This window comes from Telopea speciosissima, chromosome 1 (assembly GCF_018873765.1).
Source record: "Telopea speciosissima isolate NSW1024214 ecotype Mountain lineage chromosome 1, Tspe_v1, whole genome shotgun sequence".
In the NCBI taxonomy this organism is placed as follows: domain Eukaryota; kingdom Viridiplantae; phylum Streptophyta; class Magnoliopsida; order Proteales; family Proteaceae; genus Telopea; species Telopea speciosissima.
This window is the reverse complement of record NC_057916.1, coordinates 19260426-19279644: the sequence shown is the minus strand read 5'-3', so window position 1 is coordinate 19279644 and position 19219 is coordinate 19260426. Positions and strand designations below refer to the sequence as shown.

The 19219-nt window shown below is 39.2% G+C and overlaps 1 protein-coding gene across 2 annotated transcripts; it reads right to left on the bottom strand.

The window, feature by feature from the left end:
- Positions 1 to 1355: 1355 nt before the first annotated feature.
- LOC122657362 (uncharacterized protein At4g14342) lies at positions 1356 to 18848 on the bottom strand. 2 transcript variants are annotated; one of them, XM_043852044.1, is made up of 5 exons: positions 18761 to 18848; positions 14104 to 14143; positions 4950 to 5035; positions 4729 to 4852; positions 1356 to 1659 (listed from the first exon to the last, which is right to left on the bottom strand). In XM_043852044.1, exons 2-5 carry the CDS (start codon positions 14107 to 14109, stop codon positions 1612 to 1614), a joined length of 264 nt encoding a protein of 87 aa, XP_043707979.1. In that variant the 5' UTR covers positions 14110 to 14143; positions 18761 to 18848; the 3' UTR covers positions 1356 to 1611. The 2 variants fall into 2 exon arrangements, with proteins under 2 accessions (XP_043707979.1, XP_043707987.1); XM_043852052.1 differs by lacking the exons at positions 14104 to 14143; positions 18761 to 18848 and having other exon boundaries at positions 4950 to 5041.
- Between the last annotated feature and the right edge of the window lie 371 nt (positions 18849 to 19219).

Sequence of the window (19219 nt, the reverse complement as noted above, 5' to 3'; positions counted from 1 at the left end):
TAGAAACAAAAAATATAATTTTATTTTTTGTAACTTTTATTGAAATCAGGTAATGATTCCAAAAATTCTTGAACAAATTATTTCATTATGAAATCATTAACGAAATTTTTTTTTTGAAGGATAAAATTTTTGGAGTTTGAAGGGATGAGACAAAGATGTGGCTGACTAGCCATTACCATTAACTGAGAGATACTATTTTTTTAAAGAAGAAAAAGATAATCTACATATTAAGATATTAACCAAAGGACTAAGTTTCCTTCCACCCATAGAGGATGGTTCCCCCACCATTCTAGGGTTCACAAACCCCTCCTAGGATTTTAGTATGTTCAAAAATATCCTACCAATTCCCTTTCCCGCCTTGCAGTGAATGGGATCACTGAGGGGTGGGAGAGGGCGGGAATGAGTCTCGGGAGGGCATTTTGGAGCATACAAAACCCTTAGGAAGGATTTGTGAACCCTAGGATGGAGGGTGGAACATCCTCTACGGATTGAGGAAAATATTGTTCTTATTTTGCCCACTTTTGAAGGTTATTAAATGATCTCTTTTTCCAAGCATCTGTTTATTATTGATAACCCATAAACTACAACAAATTTTAAAGGATTAAATGTCCCATCCACCAATAGAGAACGGTTCACCCACCATCATAAGGTTTTAGTATGTTTCCAAAATGCCCTCCCAATACCCTTTCTTGCTCTCTCCCACCCAATTGTGAATGAAATCCCATTGATGAAGGAAAACTTTGTCCGATTTTAAAACTGGTGTCCTCTCATTCCTATCTCCAAAAAACTATATCCTACATGAATTATTTTAGAACGTCTACTATATTTGTTCTAATATGTCTATCTTGATCTCCCAAATATAATAATCTTTTCTCCTTAACTAATTCCTTGAACTAATCTATCCATGAGTTCCAAAATTGCTTCAACTGTTTTTCGTAAAAATTCCTATGTTCCAAGATGTTAATCTAATCCTACATTTTTTGGACTAACTTTTTTTACCCATTCACACTCATTCATAATGCAAGAAACCTTGCCTAATTGTCACCACAAGTAAACGCCAAAGTGATGCGTTGCTTATGGGAAACACCCTAGCTAACCCTTGCTCACTCTCTACTACATTCGAATCATAATGCACTGCATCCTTTCTGAGGGGACACCTGGAAACTATAAAATTCTAGGATCCATGCAAAGGAGTTTGACTACAGTTTTTGCAATGCCAACTGCTAACCGGATGCACAAACCCTCCGGCCTCTCATTCATCCGGGCTTGGGTCTGGCAACATAGAACACTGGTAGAGTTTGACATTAATCATACCTCCATGAGAAATGCCCTAGATGGATGAATGTTAAAAGATCAATAAGATATACTACTTAATGAGCAAAGAGTATTATATATCCAAACTTACTACTAAAATTACACCTCTAAATCTACTATAAGAGATTTGGAGTGATGGTGTCAAGGAAGTCATGGATTAATTTATCGAAGCCATGGCTTGTTCATAAAAGCAACACCAGAGATATCATGTAAATAAAAAATATCATGACAATATAATCCCTCAACAGTAAGAGAGCACAATCAGGAATGCTTGATTTGACAATCTAAATATGCCAACTAATCTTCTTCTCTTTCAGGGGGAAGACCGCATGGCAACAGCATTTTCTGCACAAAAATAGCATTCGCATGAGATCTAGCATATCTGTAGATAAACATTAGTTTCAACAATAAAGCCTTTACGAACAAACAACTTATTTCACAGTAGAATTCACAGCAATGGGAATTGTTTCATACAGTTCCTAACTATCAACATACTGCCCAAAATGAACTACTTGTGCAAGGATCATGAAGAAAGTAGCATGAGAAAGAAGCCTGATAATTCAAGTAAACAGAGAAGAAACTTAAAAAGAAATAACCTACTTTGGAGAACAAATTCTCCTATCTTAGGGGGGGGGGGGGGGAGAAACAGCCCAACCTAAAGAAAAGAAGCACTCACTACCATGTTTAATGCCATTTTCTGATCTCTCAATGTTCTCAAGATTCTTTCCATTTAAAATACCAATCAATAACACTTTATGCCCTACTAATTGACATCAAAAGATTGTTTTATCCAGGAACCCTTGACATCTCCATGGCACAACTGGTTCACATGTTGTAGGATGAGTTCTCTTGAAAAAGGTAAACAATTATTTGCAGGGATTGGGTCCTATCTTATTGAACATTAAAGGATAACACCTTTAATTGGGAATGATTTCCAGTGTTTATATAGTTTTGCTTCCATACTTAAGAAATGCCATACTCTCTGGGAAACCCAACAGCACAGCCAAGTAGAGTAATGATCTTTCCAAAATTGCGACGGACAAAGAATTGTTCGAATCTCTCTGTCACATTTGCACACCAAGTACCTACCATGAAGAAGTTAGCCAGCTGCCAACATTTTATCCAACTCAAATTTCCAGACGATGTTCAAGCAAAGATTATAAGAAAATTCATCATGAGAAGGAAAGCATCAAAAGCATTAATGGCTCCCTCCATTTTATGCATGATCAAGATACAACTGTTACTCCTTTTACGGATGGTTAGTATCTTGCATCAATAATCAAGTAGTGCCTTGAAATGAAGCAAACGAGTATCCTTTTTCAAATCCCTTAATGGTGACTTGGGATTCCTTTAATGCAATAGGGGCCTCTGGGATTTTTTTTTCTCTCTTTTTCAGTGAAATCATACTGCCTGTCTAATGAATTTTTTCCTCAAGTTCAAAGATCTAAGGGTCTCTCTAGCCAAAATTGGTGCAAATAGACCAAAGGTTTCTGTTGGAAAGTCTACCAATCCTTTCCACTATTAGAATATGTGATCATTTATTGACAAGTTCAAGATTCTATTCATAAAGAAAAGTGCCTCTACAATTTACATGGGCCAAAGGGAACTACTCAAGGACCAGAACCTATGTAAAATGATTAATGAATCCTAAGTTTCCTAACCCAAGTTCACATGAAACAAAAAAAATCAGATTCAACTTCCCCATTGTAACACTTATGACTGCCCCATCTATCAAGAAAGAAAACAAAATGCAAACAGTACCACAAGAAACCCCCATCCTTGCATAAGCACCCGAAGGGAATTTTGTTCCCCATTCTCAGAATCATCTGTTCTCATTTGACTCCTACCCTCAAATTTATAGGATTGGGAAGAAAACCATTTCCAAACTGCATACAGGACAAACTAACTGATGTAGTCCTAAGTTGGAGTAGTCCCACTAGGAGCCAGGGGAATAGGGTTATCTAACAAGGCTGGCCGATTGGGACAGCTTAGGCTAATTAGGGCAGAATTAGGGTTAGGACTAGGAGTTTGAGCTAGGGTTTTATTTAGTAATGATGTGCAGGTTTTTAGGAGTCTATTGGTGTAGGTTTGGATTGATTTGGATGAAGTTGGAAATCTAGGGTTTCGGGTTAGAGGCCTTGTAAAAATGGAGTGTTTTCAGGATCTAGGGTTTAGGGGTGGATTTTGGGAAAGAGGTTTATAGGGTATTAATGGGCAGGTCTAGGGGGTTACATTGGTATAAAGAAGTTAGGGTTTGGATGAGTTACGAAATTCTGCAATTTAGGGCAGAATTGGATTTAGGGTTTTGATGGACAAATTGGGCTGCAACTGAGACTGAGTGGAGGGATAAGGCTGGACAGATTTTAGAGTGAGGGTAGGATTATGGGAATCGATTAGGATTAAGTGGAGGATTAAGAAGAGGAATTAAATTGCAGAATTATTAGACTACTTACTTGAATTAACACTGATCTCCAACAGTAGCAGATTGAAGAAAAGCTAAGAGAGGACCTCCCAATCTACAAGATGCAAGGAGTCGATTGGAGATCCACCAATCCCTTCACCTTGATATTACCCACAAGGTAGCCTTGATATTACTCACAAGGTTCACTCAACAGAGCAAAGCAGCAGCTATGGCAGCAAACAAAAACCTTTTCATTAATTAAATTCGTATGTAATGCTGGCCTCCCTTACAAACTTATATAAAAGACTCAAAAATAGACTTAGACACTAAAAAAGAATGGCCTAACCCTATCCCTAACCTATTAGGTAACTTAAACCAACTAGGAAACTAAAATACTAAAAGAAATAGACTCCAAACATGGCTGGACTTATAGAGTCCTAATCCAGCCCAACTTACACCACATGACCACTTAACCAAGTCACATGATCACTTAAATTGAACCAATTGGATGCAACCAATTTGAACCGGTTCAATTAAAAAACATAAAAATAAACTAAGTATTGGACTAATCCCGTATGCAACCTATATACTCATATTTTAGGCCCATAAAAGTGGCCTATTACATTAGAAACCCATGGGATCAAAGGCCTGACATGTATGTAACCCAACCTTAGACTTATTCCCAATGAAACAAGCCCTATTTGGTGATGAATCTGCATCACTAACCCCCCCTACACACACACACAATGGGGAGGGGCAGCTCCTCCACCTACATGCATAATCAAACCATTCATATTGGTTTTAGCATTTTAGGACATCAAGAAAAACATTGTGTCAACGAAATATTCTTACAAGAAGATTTTATGCAGCCATTAATTTAGATATAGAATGCCAAGGCCATTCAGTGATTCACATGAAATGTGTAACAATACTATGATAGAAAACTAAACACCCATAAGCCCATCAAGCCACTACAGAACTAAAAGATAAACAATTCAACATGTTACGTGTACCTGCATAAAATTGTAACGTTCTCTTCCTATTGATTCATTTTCTGCAATGGCAAAGTACGCAAGTATGGGGTAGTGGCCAACATACGAAGCATAGCTGTCACGCTGGATATTCACCGCCCACTCACTACAAACCAAAAAAATATAAATGAATTAGCACACCCATTATAAAGAAAATAACAGAAAAATTGAGATGCATAAGCCATAAGGAATTAAGGACTTACAATCGATTCAAGTCAGCATGCCCAGTGCCAACATATTTAGCTTGGAGATGCTCAAGCTGGGAATTAATGTTAAACCTATCACTCGCCTGCATTGAAATCAAAAGATAATTACTCCATAGGAAAGAGTGAACACAAAATAAAAAATATACAAGAAAGATGAACTAAGCAGAGTCAAAAAATAACACCTGAGGACCAGAATGATCGGAATGACTCTCTTGGCTCTGCTTCCTACTCCTCCTGCCGCAAGCAGGTAGTGGCCGATGGTCATGACCTCCTCTTCCCCTGCCCCACCCTCCTCCTCCACTACTCCTACTGTTTCCTACACCACCCCTCTTGCCTCCCAACCCCTTGGCAAACCCTGGAACTCTCTTTTCAAGCAGCCCCCTCCCTCTCGAGTTGGACTTCCTCTACATTTTGTTCGTCTGGCATTCTCTGACTCAGTCAAGCATACCTTCTTCCAAAGCAATCTTCTAGATGTGGAAGCTGCAAAATGGCACTCTGCTTTGGTTGGCCATTTTATTGGCAGTCCCCCCCCCCCCGTTTGCCATTTTTAAGCAGTCTCTAACTAAGCAATGGAACATAAATGGATCTGTGTACACCTACATTCTAGATAACGGCTTCTTCATTTTCAAATTCTTCGACGACTACGCATTCTGGAAGGAGGCCCTTGGCAAGTAGGCTGTAAACCAATTGCCAATGAGACAGGCACCTGCAACTCCAAAGAGTCGACCTTAACACCATTCCTCTTTGGATTACCCTTCCTAGACTGCCTTTGCATCTCTGGGGAGAAGAAGGGCTCAGCATCGTTGGCTCTGTTGTGGGTACGCCTCTCTGTTCCGATGGGAGAACCAAAAGACAAGACCAACTGGATTTCGCCAGGATTTGTATGGAAATTTCGGCCTCCAAGCTCCATCCCGATCACTGATGATCAAGGTCTTTCCTTTTACCAGAAGGTCACCTATGAATGGCTGCCGTCCCAATGTCTGGGCTGCAAGGTGTTTGGTCACGACACTGGAGTGCAATGTTCCTCCATCCGCCAAAAGTTCAACCCCTCCCATCCTTCCTGTGCCTTCTCCATCTCCTTTGCCACAGTGACAAACTCCTTCGCATCTCCCCCGTCATCCCAGTCGAGACCGTGCTCGGCTTCAGAGTCAACATCGCCACCGTGGATACCGGACTCTCCCCTCTGCCGATTTTTTGTTCAGTAGGTCCCTGAAACCTAGCAACCTCCCGTCTGTTCGTTCCAGTCTTCTGACCGCTGATCCAAGCCTCTAGTGATGGTACTCTAGCACCTGCGACACCTCTTTCTAACCCCCTTTGTCCTTCCGCTACTCTTTTCTGCCCTCCTCCTTCCTCGAACCCTTCAACCTTTCCTATTCCAGCTTCTTCCTCCCTGGCTTCCCCTATAGACCCTCTGTTGAACTCCGCCATATCCTCTCCTGGCTTTGCGATGCCCTCGACTTCTGACCCCCTGCCCTCCACTTTATCCTCTCACTCCTCTCTTATAGGTCCCATTATTCCTTTAACCCCCACTTCATTAAACGCTTCTAATCTCCCTTCCCTTTTCGGTCCTGGGTAATGTAGTCCTGGAATAGGAGACAATCCTAGTAGGAGCCAGGTAAAGGAAGAACTCAAACAGTGTTGGCCGATTGGGTTAAGTATGGGTAAATTAGGGTAAAACTAGGGTTTGAGTGGGATGTTGATGATGAGGTTTATAGGGTTTTAATGGGCAGGTCTAGGGGGTTATTATAGTATAAAAATATTAGGGTTTGAAAATTCTACAGAATTAGGGTTAGGGTTTCGGGTTTTAGAAATAGGAAAACAGTCAAAACTAGGGTTCAGAGGTGGGACTTGGGGCAGGATTTTGAATCAAGTATAGGGGACAGTGGGAGGGAGGTTCGATCAAAATTTGTGAGTTTTCTGATGGCTGAATTGGGTTTTACAGAATTTAAGGTGTTTTTGGGTTTTATAGAGACAATGTCAGTTAGGGTTTAGTGCTAGGATGGGGCAGCAGGTTAGGTCGAGTGTAGGGGCATTAAGGAGAGGTTGTGGTTTGAATTTGAAGTAATTATAATGGTTAAATATGGCTGAGCAGCAAGAATCTAGGGTTTATGGGATTCAAACAAAAAATAAAGGGGATCAATTAAGGGAAAGGACTAGAGGGTTAGAAGAAGAAATTTTGTGTCAAACTTACTAGAGATTCCATTGACAACAGCTTGAACAGATGTGAAGGATAAAACCACCTTCGAATTGAAGAAGATCCTCCCAGCCGTCACGGCATAAGGAGTCAATCGGATTCCACCAGTCCCTTTCCACCTTGAGATCCACAAGGATGCACACACTCACAAGGGAGCAAGAAGCAGCAGCAATGGCAGCCAACGAATTCTTTTTTTTAAACTTTAAAACTTGTGGGGGGAGCCTCCCACGATTTAGCTATATTTATAATAAGGCCAATGACCAAATCCTAAAACAAATTAAATTCCTCCTTCCTAAATCGTGGAAGGGAATGACTATTATCTAAAATTAATAACTTGAAATATAGTTTGATTTCTATGGAAAGAATGCATGGTTGTGACTTTATCAAAAGAATGATGAGACTCATTATTTTATGAGATATGATTTGAATGTAATACCGTTCGATTGCAACCCTTCCAACAGGAGGTTATGTGTTGGGGTGGATTGTTGAGCATAGGAGTGAGGCAAGACCGTGACGTTTAAGGACATGGTCCGGTTCTATGAGTCAAGAGCTCGAAGCTCACAATTCCACTATATTTGGGTATGTGGACCAAGGGGTGAGGCAAGAGCGTGACGTTTAAGGAACATGGTTTCCCCTCCATAGGAGCCCATTACCGATTCTGTGAGCCAAGAGCCTGAGTCCCATCTCGTTGATTATATTGATAACTTTTATTTTGAAATTCTATTATGTTTCTAGATATGCATTTGTTTACCGATATCTGTGTTATGTTCCCCCTTACTAAGTTTTCCCCAAGCTTACCCCTTTTATTAACCATACAAAGGTAGAGAGTCAGAAGCCATGCTCATGCGATGAGTGTACTAGAGTTGTTGGAGGAGATGATGATCAGATTGAGGATGATTAGAACATTTATGGATTCATTTACTTCTTTTATTTGGAACGGTAGTAATGATTTGAATTTGGATTTGACCTTAGATACATGGTTTATTTTAAGATTTGGATGGATGGATGTAATACAGATTTATATTTTACTTTTAGTTGTGGTGCAACCAGCACTTTAGTTTTTAATATTCGAATTCATATTAATTGGAAGCTGATTTTAATTGTTTAAGTCTTCCGCTGTGTTATATGATGCTATTATTGAGGATTTATTTGGAAATTAAGATAATGGTTCAATTTTGGTTCATCTATCTAAAACCATTTCGATCTTGTGGATTTGTGTGACGACCCTTACCCCTAGGCCAGTTTGGGGGCGTTACAAAAGTGGTATTAGAGCAAACTCCCGACACCAGTAGTGTAGCCACAGTGGGGACGCTGTGCTAGTAAGGGGGGAGAATGTAACGCCTCAGAATACGGCCTAGTACCGGCCTGCCTGGGAGATCGGTGAGGTATCCCCACCAAGAGACAGCCTGGTACCAGGGGATTTGGGAGATCGGTGAGGGGGTACAAACCATAGTTGTCATGGCGTCGCCATGGCGCCGCCATGGCGTCCTGGCGCTGGGGGAAAGGGCATATCGAGATCCGCCATGGTATATGTATAAATATCGAGCGATATGGCTTCCATGGCGTCGCCATGGCGTCGCCATGGACGCCATACCACGATATATGGGTATGTCGACCGATATTTGAACATTTAATGTATAAAAGTCAGGTTTATATATATATATTTTTTAAAAGCGATTTAATAACTTAGATGCTTTTTCGTTAATGTGTATTGGAGGTGTAACTTTTTCAAGTTACACCTACAATACACATTATCATAAAACTTAAATAAACATAATAACTTATACTCTTATAGTCTTATACGGTTATACCCTAATGGGGAAATAGAAAATTAGAAATCGCAAAAGGAAAATCGAGAGGAGAGGGATCGTGACTCCGGGCGGCAACGGTAACTTCCTCGCTTCCTAGTTCCTGCAACTCTCGAGTCTCGGCAGCCTTCGAACAAGTTCGAACTTGAACTTCTCCGGTTCTCCGGCAATCTCCAGGACTCCAACTCTCCAAGTAAGTAAATTTGTAATTTTTTTTAATTTGGATCTTCTTCCTCCTCCCAGCGAGACGCCGCGACCTCGTCTTCTTCTTCTTAACTTCTTCTTCTTGATTCTTCTCCTCCCAGCCTCCGGTAGTGATTACAGCCGATAGTATCGTTTTTTTTGTAATTTTTCTCTTGCCTTGCTTCCTCCTCCCGGCGAGACCTCTTCTTCTTCTTCTTAACTTCTTCTTCTTGATTCTTCTCCTCCCGACCTCCGATCACTACTACAGCCGGTAGTATCGTTTTTATTTTTATTTTTCTCTTGCCTTGCACGCCACATTTACACACACGGTGTGGGGAGAGAGTCGAGAGACAGGGGATTTATTTCGATTAGTAGTCCTCACTCTCGACTCCTCTCGGTTTTTATTTTCTTTTTCTTTTTCTTCTTTGCTTGTACAATCACGGAGACGGAACATAGCCGAGAGAGAGGGGGAGGGATTTATTCCAGCCAGTGTTGTAACCATAGTCCTCTCGGTTTTTTTTTCTTTCCTTTTTTCTTCTTCTTGCCTTGCAACTAGCTTGCTTACGATCGCAGACCTTGGGACTTCTTGCCTTGCATTTTTTTTCTTCTTCTTGCCTGCACAGTGCCACACATACACACAGTGTCACACACGAGAGACAGGGAGAGAGTTGAGAGACGAGAAGGGGAGGATTTATTACAGCCGAACTATCTCTGTTTTTTTTTTTTTTTCCTTTTTCTTGCCTTGCGATTGCGGGGTTGCACGATCACATAGAAGGTGTTTGTTTTTTATTTTTCTTCTTCTTACCTTGCACACAGCCACAGCCCACACATACACGATTACACTTACACACACGAGAGACAGGGAGAGAGTCGAGACTCGAGAGACAATGGGGAGGGATTTAATAGTTATTACAGCCGTAGTCCATCCCTATTCACCGATTTCACTCACGGTCTCGATCACGACTCACGTGTCACACACACAACAAAAGACACATATTCAAGTCCATAATTTCAGTTTTTTTCCCCCTCCATCCATTAATGTTAATCGCTAAAAACCAGTACTTGGATTTTGTGTTTGGTATATTCCATCCTAGTTCAGCTTAATGTTAATATGCTAAAAATCAGTTTAATTGTTTTTTTTGTTTTGTTACCTTTGTAGTCTACTAGTGTCTTTCACTCAACTAATGGATGGTTCTACACCAATTAGTAGTGGGGGTGAAAATATTGTAAAATCTTTGGAGCTACTCCAGGATATGATCCAAGCAAAGACCCAACAAGAAAGGCCAAATCAAATGACCCTGGGTGGAAGTATGGGTATTGGCCAGATCTAACAAACAAGAATGTTGTTAAATGCACCCTTTGTGGCAAAGAAATGAGTTGTGGAATTAAAAGATTGAAGCAACATTTGGTGGGTGGATATGGAGACGTTATTAAGTGTACCAAGGCGAATGATTCTATTTCTCAGTGATGAGGGCAGCTCTAAATAAAAAAAGAAGAAACAAATTACGAGTATTGGATGATGATGATGGTGATGATAATCTTGTAGAAGTTGGAGGGCAAATACAATCGGAAGATACACTAGAAGGACAATCCCGGACTCCTACAATTGCTAGGGTGGCTCCTAGCTTGGGACAATTGCTAAGAAAAGAAAGGTTACTCAGCCTCAAGTAAGGGGTCCCATGGATGCTCATGTTAGACGGACTCTGAGCAAGTAGTCAATGAGAGGCATAATAGTAGTTCTACTCGGACTACTATAGAGAACCGTTTTAGGACACCGAACAAAAAGCTAGAGTTGATTATCACATTGCTAAGTGGTTGTATCGAGGTATCCCATTCAATGCTATTAAGGCAAGGACCTTTGAGGTGATGTGCGAGTCTATGCACAATATGGTTCTGGATATATTCCACCTTCATATCATCAAGTGAGAGTGCCATTGTTAAGAAATCTTGAATGAAACTGCAGAGATGAAGAAAAATATGAAGAGTATTGGAAGCGGTATGGGTGCACTCTTATGTCCGATGGATGGACGGATAAGCGGGGAAGGCACTTAATTAATTTTCTCGTTAAGCATCCGAGGGGACTTATTTCATGGGATCTGTGATGATGCGTCGGTATGGTTAAAGTGCACAAATGCTATTTGAATTGCTTGATAGCAAAATTGATGAGATTGGTGAGGATTATGTCATTGAAGTTGTGGTGACAATGCTTCAAACTATAAGTTGGCTGGTAAAATGCTTATGGAAAAGAGAAGAAAGCTATCTTGGACTCCTTGTGCAGCCCATTGTTTAGACCGATGTTGGAGGATATAGGTGGTGCGAAAGACTTTAAGAATGTGATAGGTAAGGCAAAAAAATAACCACCTTCATCTCTGACACACGTCTTCTTGATGCAATGAGGAAAAGAAGCTGACAAAAAGATCTTGTGAGAGCTGCAGCTACTAGATTTCTGTTGCTTGTTTGACATGTCGAGCTTAGTTAGGCATAAGGATGCATTGAAGCATTTGTTTATTTCGATGAGTGGAAGGGTTCTAATTTGTCAAAGACAGAGGCTGAGCGAAAGTGGAAGAAACGGTGTTTCTTGTACCATTTTGGAACACTGTGGAGGATTTTATTAGAGCATCGAAGCCACTTATTGTTGTTTTGAGGATTGTTGATGGTGATGAGAGGCTGCATGCGAAGTTTATGTTGCTATGGAAGAGGCAAAAAGAAAATACGTGAACATTTAGCACATAAAGAACGGTGTGGAAGAAAATTATAAGTATCATTGACGGGCGTTGGGAGTGTCAGATGGAGCGTCCATTGTATGGAGCCGCACTATTTCTTAATCCGGAAAATTTTTCATGTTCAAGGAAAATGAAAATGGCGAACGATTGCCAATCTACACATCTCATTGGTTGATGTCATGACCAGTTGGTAGTTGACCTCTGCTATACTGAAGACAAGATAACTTTGCAAATTGATGATTATAGATATTCAAAGGGTTGTTTCGGGAGGGATATGGCGATTAGACAACGGACAACCATAAATCCTAGTAAGTAACTTAGTATTTTTAGTTTGTACCTCGTTGTATGCTACTATGTCTATGATGTATTACTATTAATTCAGTTTTTTATTATATTTTTATAGTTACTTGGTGGAGTACAAATGGAGGTCGTGCTTTGAGCTTTCAAAGCTTGCACGACGCATACTAGGCCTTTGTTGCTCTTCTTCTAGTTGCGAGCGCAAGCTGAGCACATTTGAGTTTGTAAGTATTAAGTATTAACTTACATGATTACATTTACTTTTAATTTATTTTTAGACTCTTTTTTTCCACTTTTGTTATGTCTTTTATTGAAAAATGACTTTTTTGTTCTCTCTTGTTTATGAATTCAGATTCATACCAAAAGAGGAATAGACTGGAACATTCTCGTTTGAATGATCTAGTCTATGTTCAATACAATAGCCGCCTCCATGAAAGGTTTCAACAGAGACGTGAGTGGAAGGCAAAAACAAAACATATGATCCACTAATTCTTGATGAGCTGGATTGGTCTAGTGAGTGGATGGTTACCCAAGAGGAAGATTTAGTCCATCCCAATGATGATCTCACGTGGGATGATGTTGGTAGAGCAATGGGGCATCGATTGAAGCCCCCATCCGACCAAGGAGAACTCAAGCATCAACCTCTAGAGCCGATGTGACATATTCACGCCGTGGACATGCTAGAGGGAGAGGTAGCTCAAGGATGGCTGATGTTCGGGATGACTCGAGCTAGATGAAGATGAGGAAGAAGAGGAAGATGATGTGAATGACGACGAGAATGTCGTAGATGACTATGTTGGTGTCGAAGAGCCACGACAAGAAAATCTGCCAAATGCGATCTTTTAGATGAATATGATAATTAATTAGTTTTGGTCCTTTTGGATATTATGATTATGGATTATTTAAACTTTGAAGGTTTGAACTTTAAACTTTGATCTTTGAAGATTAGTTAAGGACTTAAAGTTATCTATATTTGGTTGATTACTTGACTTTAATAATTTGATCTTTGATTACTATATTCATTATCTATCTTAAATTATTTTTGGCTTTTAAATACATAATTTCCTCTCCTCTTTCATCAAATTCATATATATTAATATATACCTATTACTTTGTTCGAGTTGCTTTGCTCCAAATCACACACACGAAGAAAGACTATTGCTATCAAGCTTCATGAAAAAGTTAGCCTATCATTTAATTTTTACTATTGCTTTCAATTATTTGATAGGTTATCTATATTTTCAATTTTTCATACTTTCATATACACTAATGGATATTAGTTACACTTTCATTGAATTAAACCATAGTGGCATAGTATATTAGTAGTAGTGTAGTACACTTTCATGTTGATTTTTGATGTTATAGGACATATATTATGGCATACTCAATGACATTAAAAATAGAGAAAATAAAAAATTAAACATGGTCGACATGCTCGCCATGGCAACGCCATGGCGGGCGACATGTCGATATATCGACGTGACACCCTTCCACCGACTTGGATCGCCGTGACGCCGTGACAACTATGGTACAAACTTAGTCCCACATCGACTAGTAAAGGAGATCTTGAGCTATTGATAAAGAGAAGTCTCCTCCACTTGGGAAGACGCGTTTTAAAGCCTTGAGGCCCATTGGGGCAGAGAGGACAATATCATGCCAATAGAGGGGCTAGGTCGTTACAAATACAATCCATCATGTTGTTAAGTTAAAAATAATTAAATACCACAAGTTAATAAATCAAATTACAATGTACCACAGATGTTATATCTCATTCTATCTTGGAAGACATTTACAGCAATCATTAACATTGAACAAAGTAATGGATTAATAATCAGTAACAAATCCATAGTTGGCTATGCATATATTATGTCCAAGTGTCAGACTTTCCTACTTTGATACAAAAATCGTCAAAAGCGGAAACTATCCATCATAATCCAAAAACTTACCTGCATGTTTACCAACGATATAAAAATCTGCTATCTGATTCTGACAAAAAAAAAGGCTCAGCATTAGGAATAACACATTAGCGGCAGTAAAGGAAAGCAAGTGAGTCGGTAAAAAAAAACAAGAGCAATGGTTTGTTGAAATATGAAAATCTCTCCCCTTTTTGAAGGGAAAGGAATATTTTAGTGGCAAGGAACCCACTGACAAAAACTCTAGCATCTTCCTTAGTAAGCTAAAAAAATTGCTAGAGAATTCAAACGTGAAATACAAAATGCTGGAGGCAGTTATACAATAATGCTAGCGGTCAGCTCAACAATGACTTTCCCTATACATAAGAAAGATAAGAACTAAAAATCTGCATCCCCAAAGAGCTTCCAATGCGAACTACGGCCATACATGCTAATATATTCAAGAAGTTTCCTTCAATGGCCTCAGAATTCTGCATATCCATTCTAACATTCACCCTTCTTGTTTCCTCTACACCAGATTCATGACAAGGTATGAGAGCAGTGACAAGAAAAAACCGGTGTCTGAGGTTTTTTTATGGACATACTTTTGCTTTTTTATATGAATAACAATTTGTGACCAGACAAAAGGTCCTGTACACTAAAAAATATGCAGGAAACCATAGCCAGCTACTCGGACCTGGAGCCACAGAAAGCAAAGGCAAAATCAAGGATCCTCAACTCAAAAGGAATCAGAGTCTGACATCCTAATTGATCACATAGGATAAAGGCACAATCTATCATCATGGTCTTCACACCTATTTCTTTGGAAGACTGGAATTCCAAAACCTGATCCGGCAGGACCTGAAACTGTATGTTTTTATTCCTAATTTAAAGTTAAGGTTATACTTTAACCAGAATGAGAACAAAGATCTGAATAGAAAAAAGAAAAACCCAAGGTAGTACAAGTCCCAAAAAAAAATGGCCCCAACTAAATTACTAATCAACGAAAATACTTGACCATCCTGGTTGAGCCCTAGTCTAAAATTTAGGTAATGGATACAGACCCTTGCGAGAGAAAGTGACTTTTTGTTTAATCCATTCAAGTTCATTATGCCTTTTATGGTTCCAAGTATCATAACTTACTTGGTGGTATCACCCTCATTTGGATAAAACTTGAAGCTGATTTTCACATTTTATTTGCTATAGGGTTTTAGACATCAAATGATTTTGGAACAGCATGAAAAAGCATATGAAATTTTGTGTTTTTTTTTCCTGTACTAAAATAACAAGAACCTCATGGGAAATAAATGAAAACTTTGTGATACACATGAAGCATCCCCCCCCCCCCCAAAAGAAAGGGGGAAAAAGATGGTAATCCTCAACTTATGAAATGCAAAAAAACTATTGCATTGGGATTTCACCAAAACAATAAATAGCCTTCCAAAGAGTTGGCTCAGCATAGCTTCAACATTGGTATGAGATATTCCTAGATTGACTTTTGAGATAGATAGGTGAATCCTGTGAGAGAGCCCCCATTAACAAGGTTCCATATAAGAGATCCAGCTATAACCATCTCAAATCACCCATATTCATCAAATGAGACCAATGAATACAGGCAACCGCACGCCTGTCGGGCCCAGCATTTGATCCGTCTTGAAACACGGACCAAGGAGTCTGACATATTTGCAAGTCAACGGGTGAGTAAACCCATAAGGCACAAGGAAGCTAACTGTTGAACTGGGTTGTACAGTTCACTGGGGATTGTGGAACCTAAAAAATAGGTGAGAAACGGTCAAAGGCATTTTCTTCGGCAAAAAATTTAACTTTTTGCTCATGAGGTGACGTCTTTGATTGATAGATAGTTCCAAATCGCCACGGGGCAACACCCCTTGGCCACATATTATTTTGACAGACTGCATATCAAAAATCAAATATAACAGATATCAACTCAGCAGCGTTGGACTCCATGTCCCATATAGAGGCATGTAAACATCACTGTTATGGTTCCTAAACACAACAAAAATTACCCCCCAGGACCTGTTTTAACCACAAAGATAGCATCAGAGTCCAAATTAACTGCATCAATACTAGCAGGAGTTGAGGAGTTGATGAATGATTACTAAAGGGGTAAAAGATTGAGATCTAATTATCTCCCCATAACCTATTCAAGAATGAATCAAGAACCATAGGTTCAAAAGATGGCCCAATATGCCGCCCTACTCTAATAATATTAACCACTTCAGCTGGCATACTTTCTATACCCCTGCCTCTAAAAATTCTATTGCTCCACTCATCTCATAAATTCCAAAAGGCTACAAAACGGTGTAATTCCATTGTAACTTCCTTTGCTAAAAGCAACCGAATGCCACACCCACAGGAAGTAGTAGATATTGTTAGGATCCAGATACTTCAAGTAGGATACCATTCCAAAACCTAGATGATGTGATGCGATGTGATGCGGTAACATGTTGGATAAATTAGGAGTTGATTTTTTTTTCCTTTTCTTTCTTATGATTCTCTTCCATCTATTTTATTCATGATAATAGAGTCGTAGGAACGGTTGTGAGTCTGATCCAAACTCTACTTCTCTGTTAAGAGTTGGAGTTAAATTTATTTCCAGTTTTTGTTTTTGAATAGCAGTCCCTTTTACCCTCTTTATATACTTGTAATCAACAACAGATTTTACCACTGGTGTAGAGTCAAATGCAACCCAGGGGGGTAAATTGGGTTGTGACAAATAAAACAAAACATAACAAATTAAACACACACCAAAACTAATCCTAACAACATCACCCAATAACATAAAACAGAAAACAAAGAAGCAACAAGCAAAGGTTACTATCAGTTGCTTGAAGTGATATAGATGCAAGAGGGAGGGAGACAATGCACACAAGGATTTAGAGTGGTTCAGATCAAACAATCGTACACCCACTACCTTGATCACGGACCAATGATTTCTCCACTATCCGATTCATTTCCCTGGCAAGAATCAAACCCTTACAAATTTAACCACTTTTTCAGGCTAAACACCAAAACCACCCTAGCCAAGGATTTCCACCCAGGTCACACAAACCACGGATTTATTTTTAAGCCACACAAGCTTTCCTTACAACAAAAATGACTTCTTCTTTCAAGCCTAATAACTGTAACCTTTCAAGCTCACTATGATCAATAAAAGATGATTTTAGCTTTGAACTTTACATGTTGACGCTCTTTTAATCAGCCTTTTTTCTCAAGATGATGTAGCTTTTTAGCACAGTCAACACAGCAGCAGCTTCTCAAGAGGATATAGACAATGAAGCTCAAGCACAACAATATCTTTCAAGATGATGAATCAAATTGAAGCTTGTACACTAGTTGTTTGTGTGTTGTATTGATTCTTGACATCAAGTGACTATCCTTTTATAGGCAAAACAAACTAACCGTTAGAGTCAAGCTAAGCTTCTCCTTTGAATATTTGAACTCATCTTTCATTCCCCAAGAGAAATTAGATGTTGGAGTGATGTAAAAAAGTCACCTAAAGGGTTTATTTTATTGAAAATAAGCTCTGGGTTGGGTCATATATGTATTGGGACTTTGATCCCATGGTAAACACCTTCTAATTGGCCAATTTAATGAGCCTAAAATATGGGTAGAAAGTAGGAAAAAGGAATTTGCTTCATTAGTTTAGTTAGAGTCCTATTTTGAGTCTGTTTTCTTTATTATTTTACTTTCTTAGTCAATTTAGGTTACCTTATTAGTTAACGATAGGGTTAGTACTTTCCTTTTAGTGTTTAAGTCTATTTTTGAGTCTTCTATATAAGTTTGTAAGGGAGGCCAGCATTGTACACGAAGTGGATTAATGAAATATTGGCTTTAGTCATTGTGAAAATCCTGAGATAGGATGGATGAGATGCCCAATGTGAGATAGCCAACCCCACCTTTCCCCATCCCCTTCCATCGGTTCTTGATTCTAAATCCTAGTTTCAGTCAAATCAAGTTCAAGAGTGCTACAAGCTTTTGAGATTTCTTTTCAACAGATTGTTACATCGATTTCTTGAAGATTATTAGATCAAGATCATTGCTGCTTCAACAGGTTACAAATTTGTGGGTTTTTATTTGTTACTTCAACCAAGGAAATTGTTCCCACATTTGAGTTCCCATTGTTCTCTTGGTTCCCTCATATGATTTTAGTTCTCATTGTTCTTTTGATTCCCTCATATGATTTATTGTTTATTGGAGGATCTTCTATTTGATCCTGCCTGGGATTATTAGACCTATTCTTGTCCTAGTCTTAAATTAATACGGCCAGAATTGTTGCAAAAGGTTTCAGTCGGAACACCTATAAAGAAAAAACATAACCCGATACAGTGGTTATCTTTTGCTCCGCTATGGATCCTATGTAAGGATTACGAGTATTAATTAGCTCCGCAAGCTTAAACATCTAAAACTTACAGGCCATATATGTACTTCTGACTACTAAAATAAATAGTTTCAGTTTTACCGGACCCCAACCTAAACATCAAAATAATAGTAAAGAAACAAAAAAATCTTCAAAATACAGGAAACAACAGATAGATCACGAGAATGTAATAATAGAAAAAGGGAAATAATTGCCCCTGAAATTCAGGTAACAATCCATTCCAGAGACCCTCAGCCTCTCACAATAGAAGCAAATTGAGGTTCCAGGAATAGGGCCAGTAAGATGAAACGAATTTCTGAATGAACATACCCGTGAAATTCCTAATTCACCGCCTCTGCTCTCCTGCCAGAGTTATTGCGAAAGATGTATTTTAAGCGGGCAACCACAACAACAACCACAACCACAACCAAGGGTAAGGGCGCGAATTAATTGAAATATCCACTCCTTCTCGTCTTCTTGGCGGTGGAGGGCGGGGAATTAGAAAACGTTTAATAATTTCCCGATTGTTGCCTTGCCAGGCCCGGCCCTGGTGGTTCGTTTTGGGTCGGATTGAGACGTCAGAGTGCAGTTACCGCTTACCAAAGTCCAAACCCTCGTCTCCAAGGTTTAAGGACTCTAATAAGGGTATCAGGCGGTTATACGATTTGGTTCGGTTCATTACAGAATAAAATAGACAGAAATTGTTATTAAACGGTTTATTAATCGTTATCGAACGGTTTAAGAAAAGGGTTTGTCAGTTTCAATTTAAACGGTTCAGTTTGGCTTGTT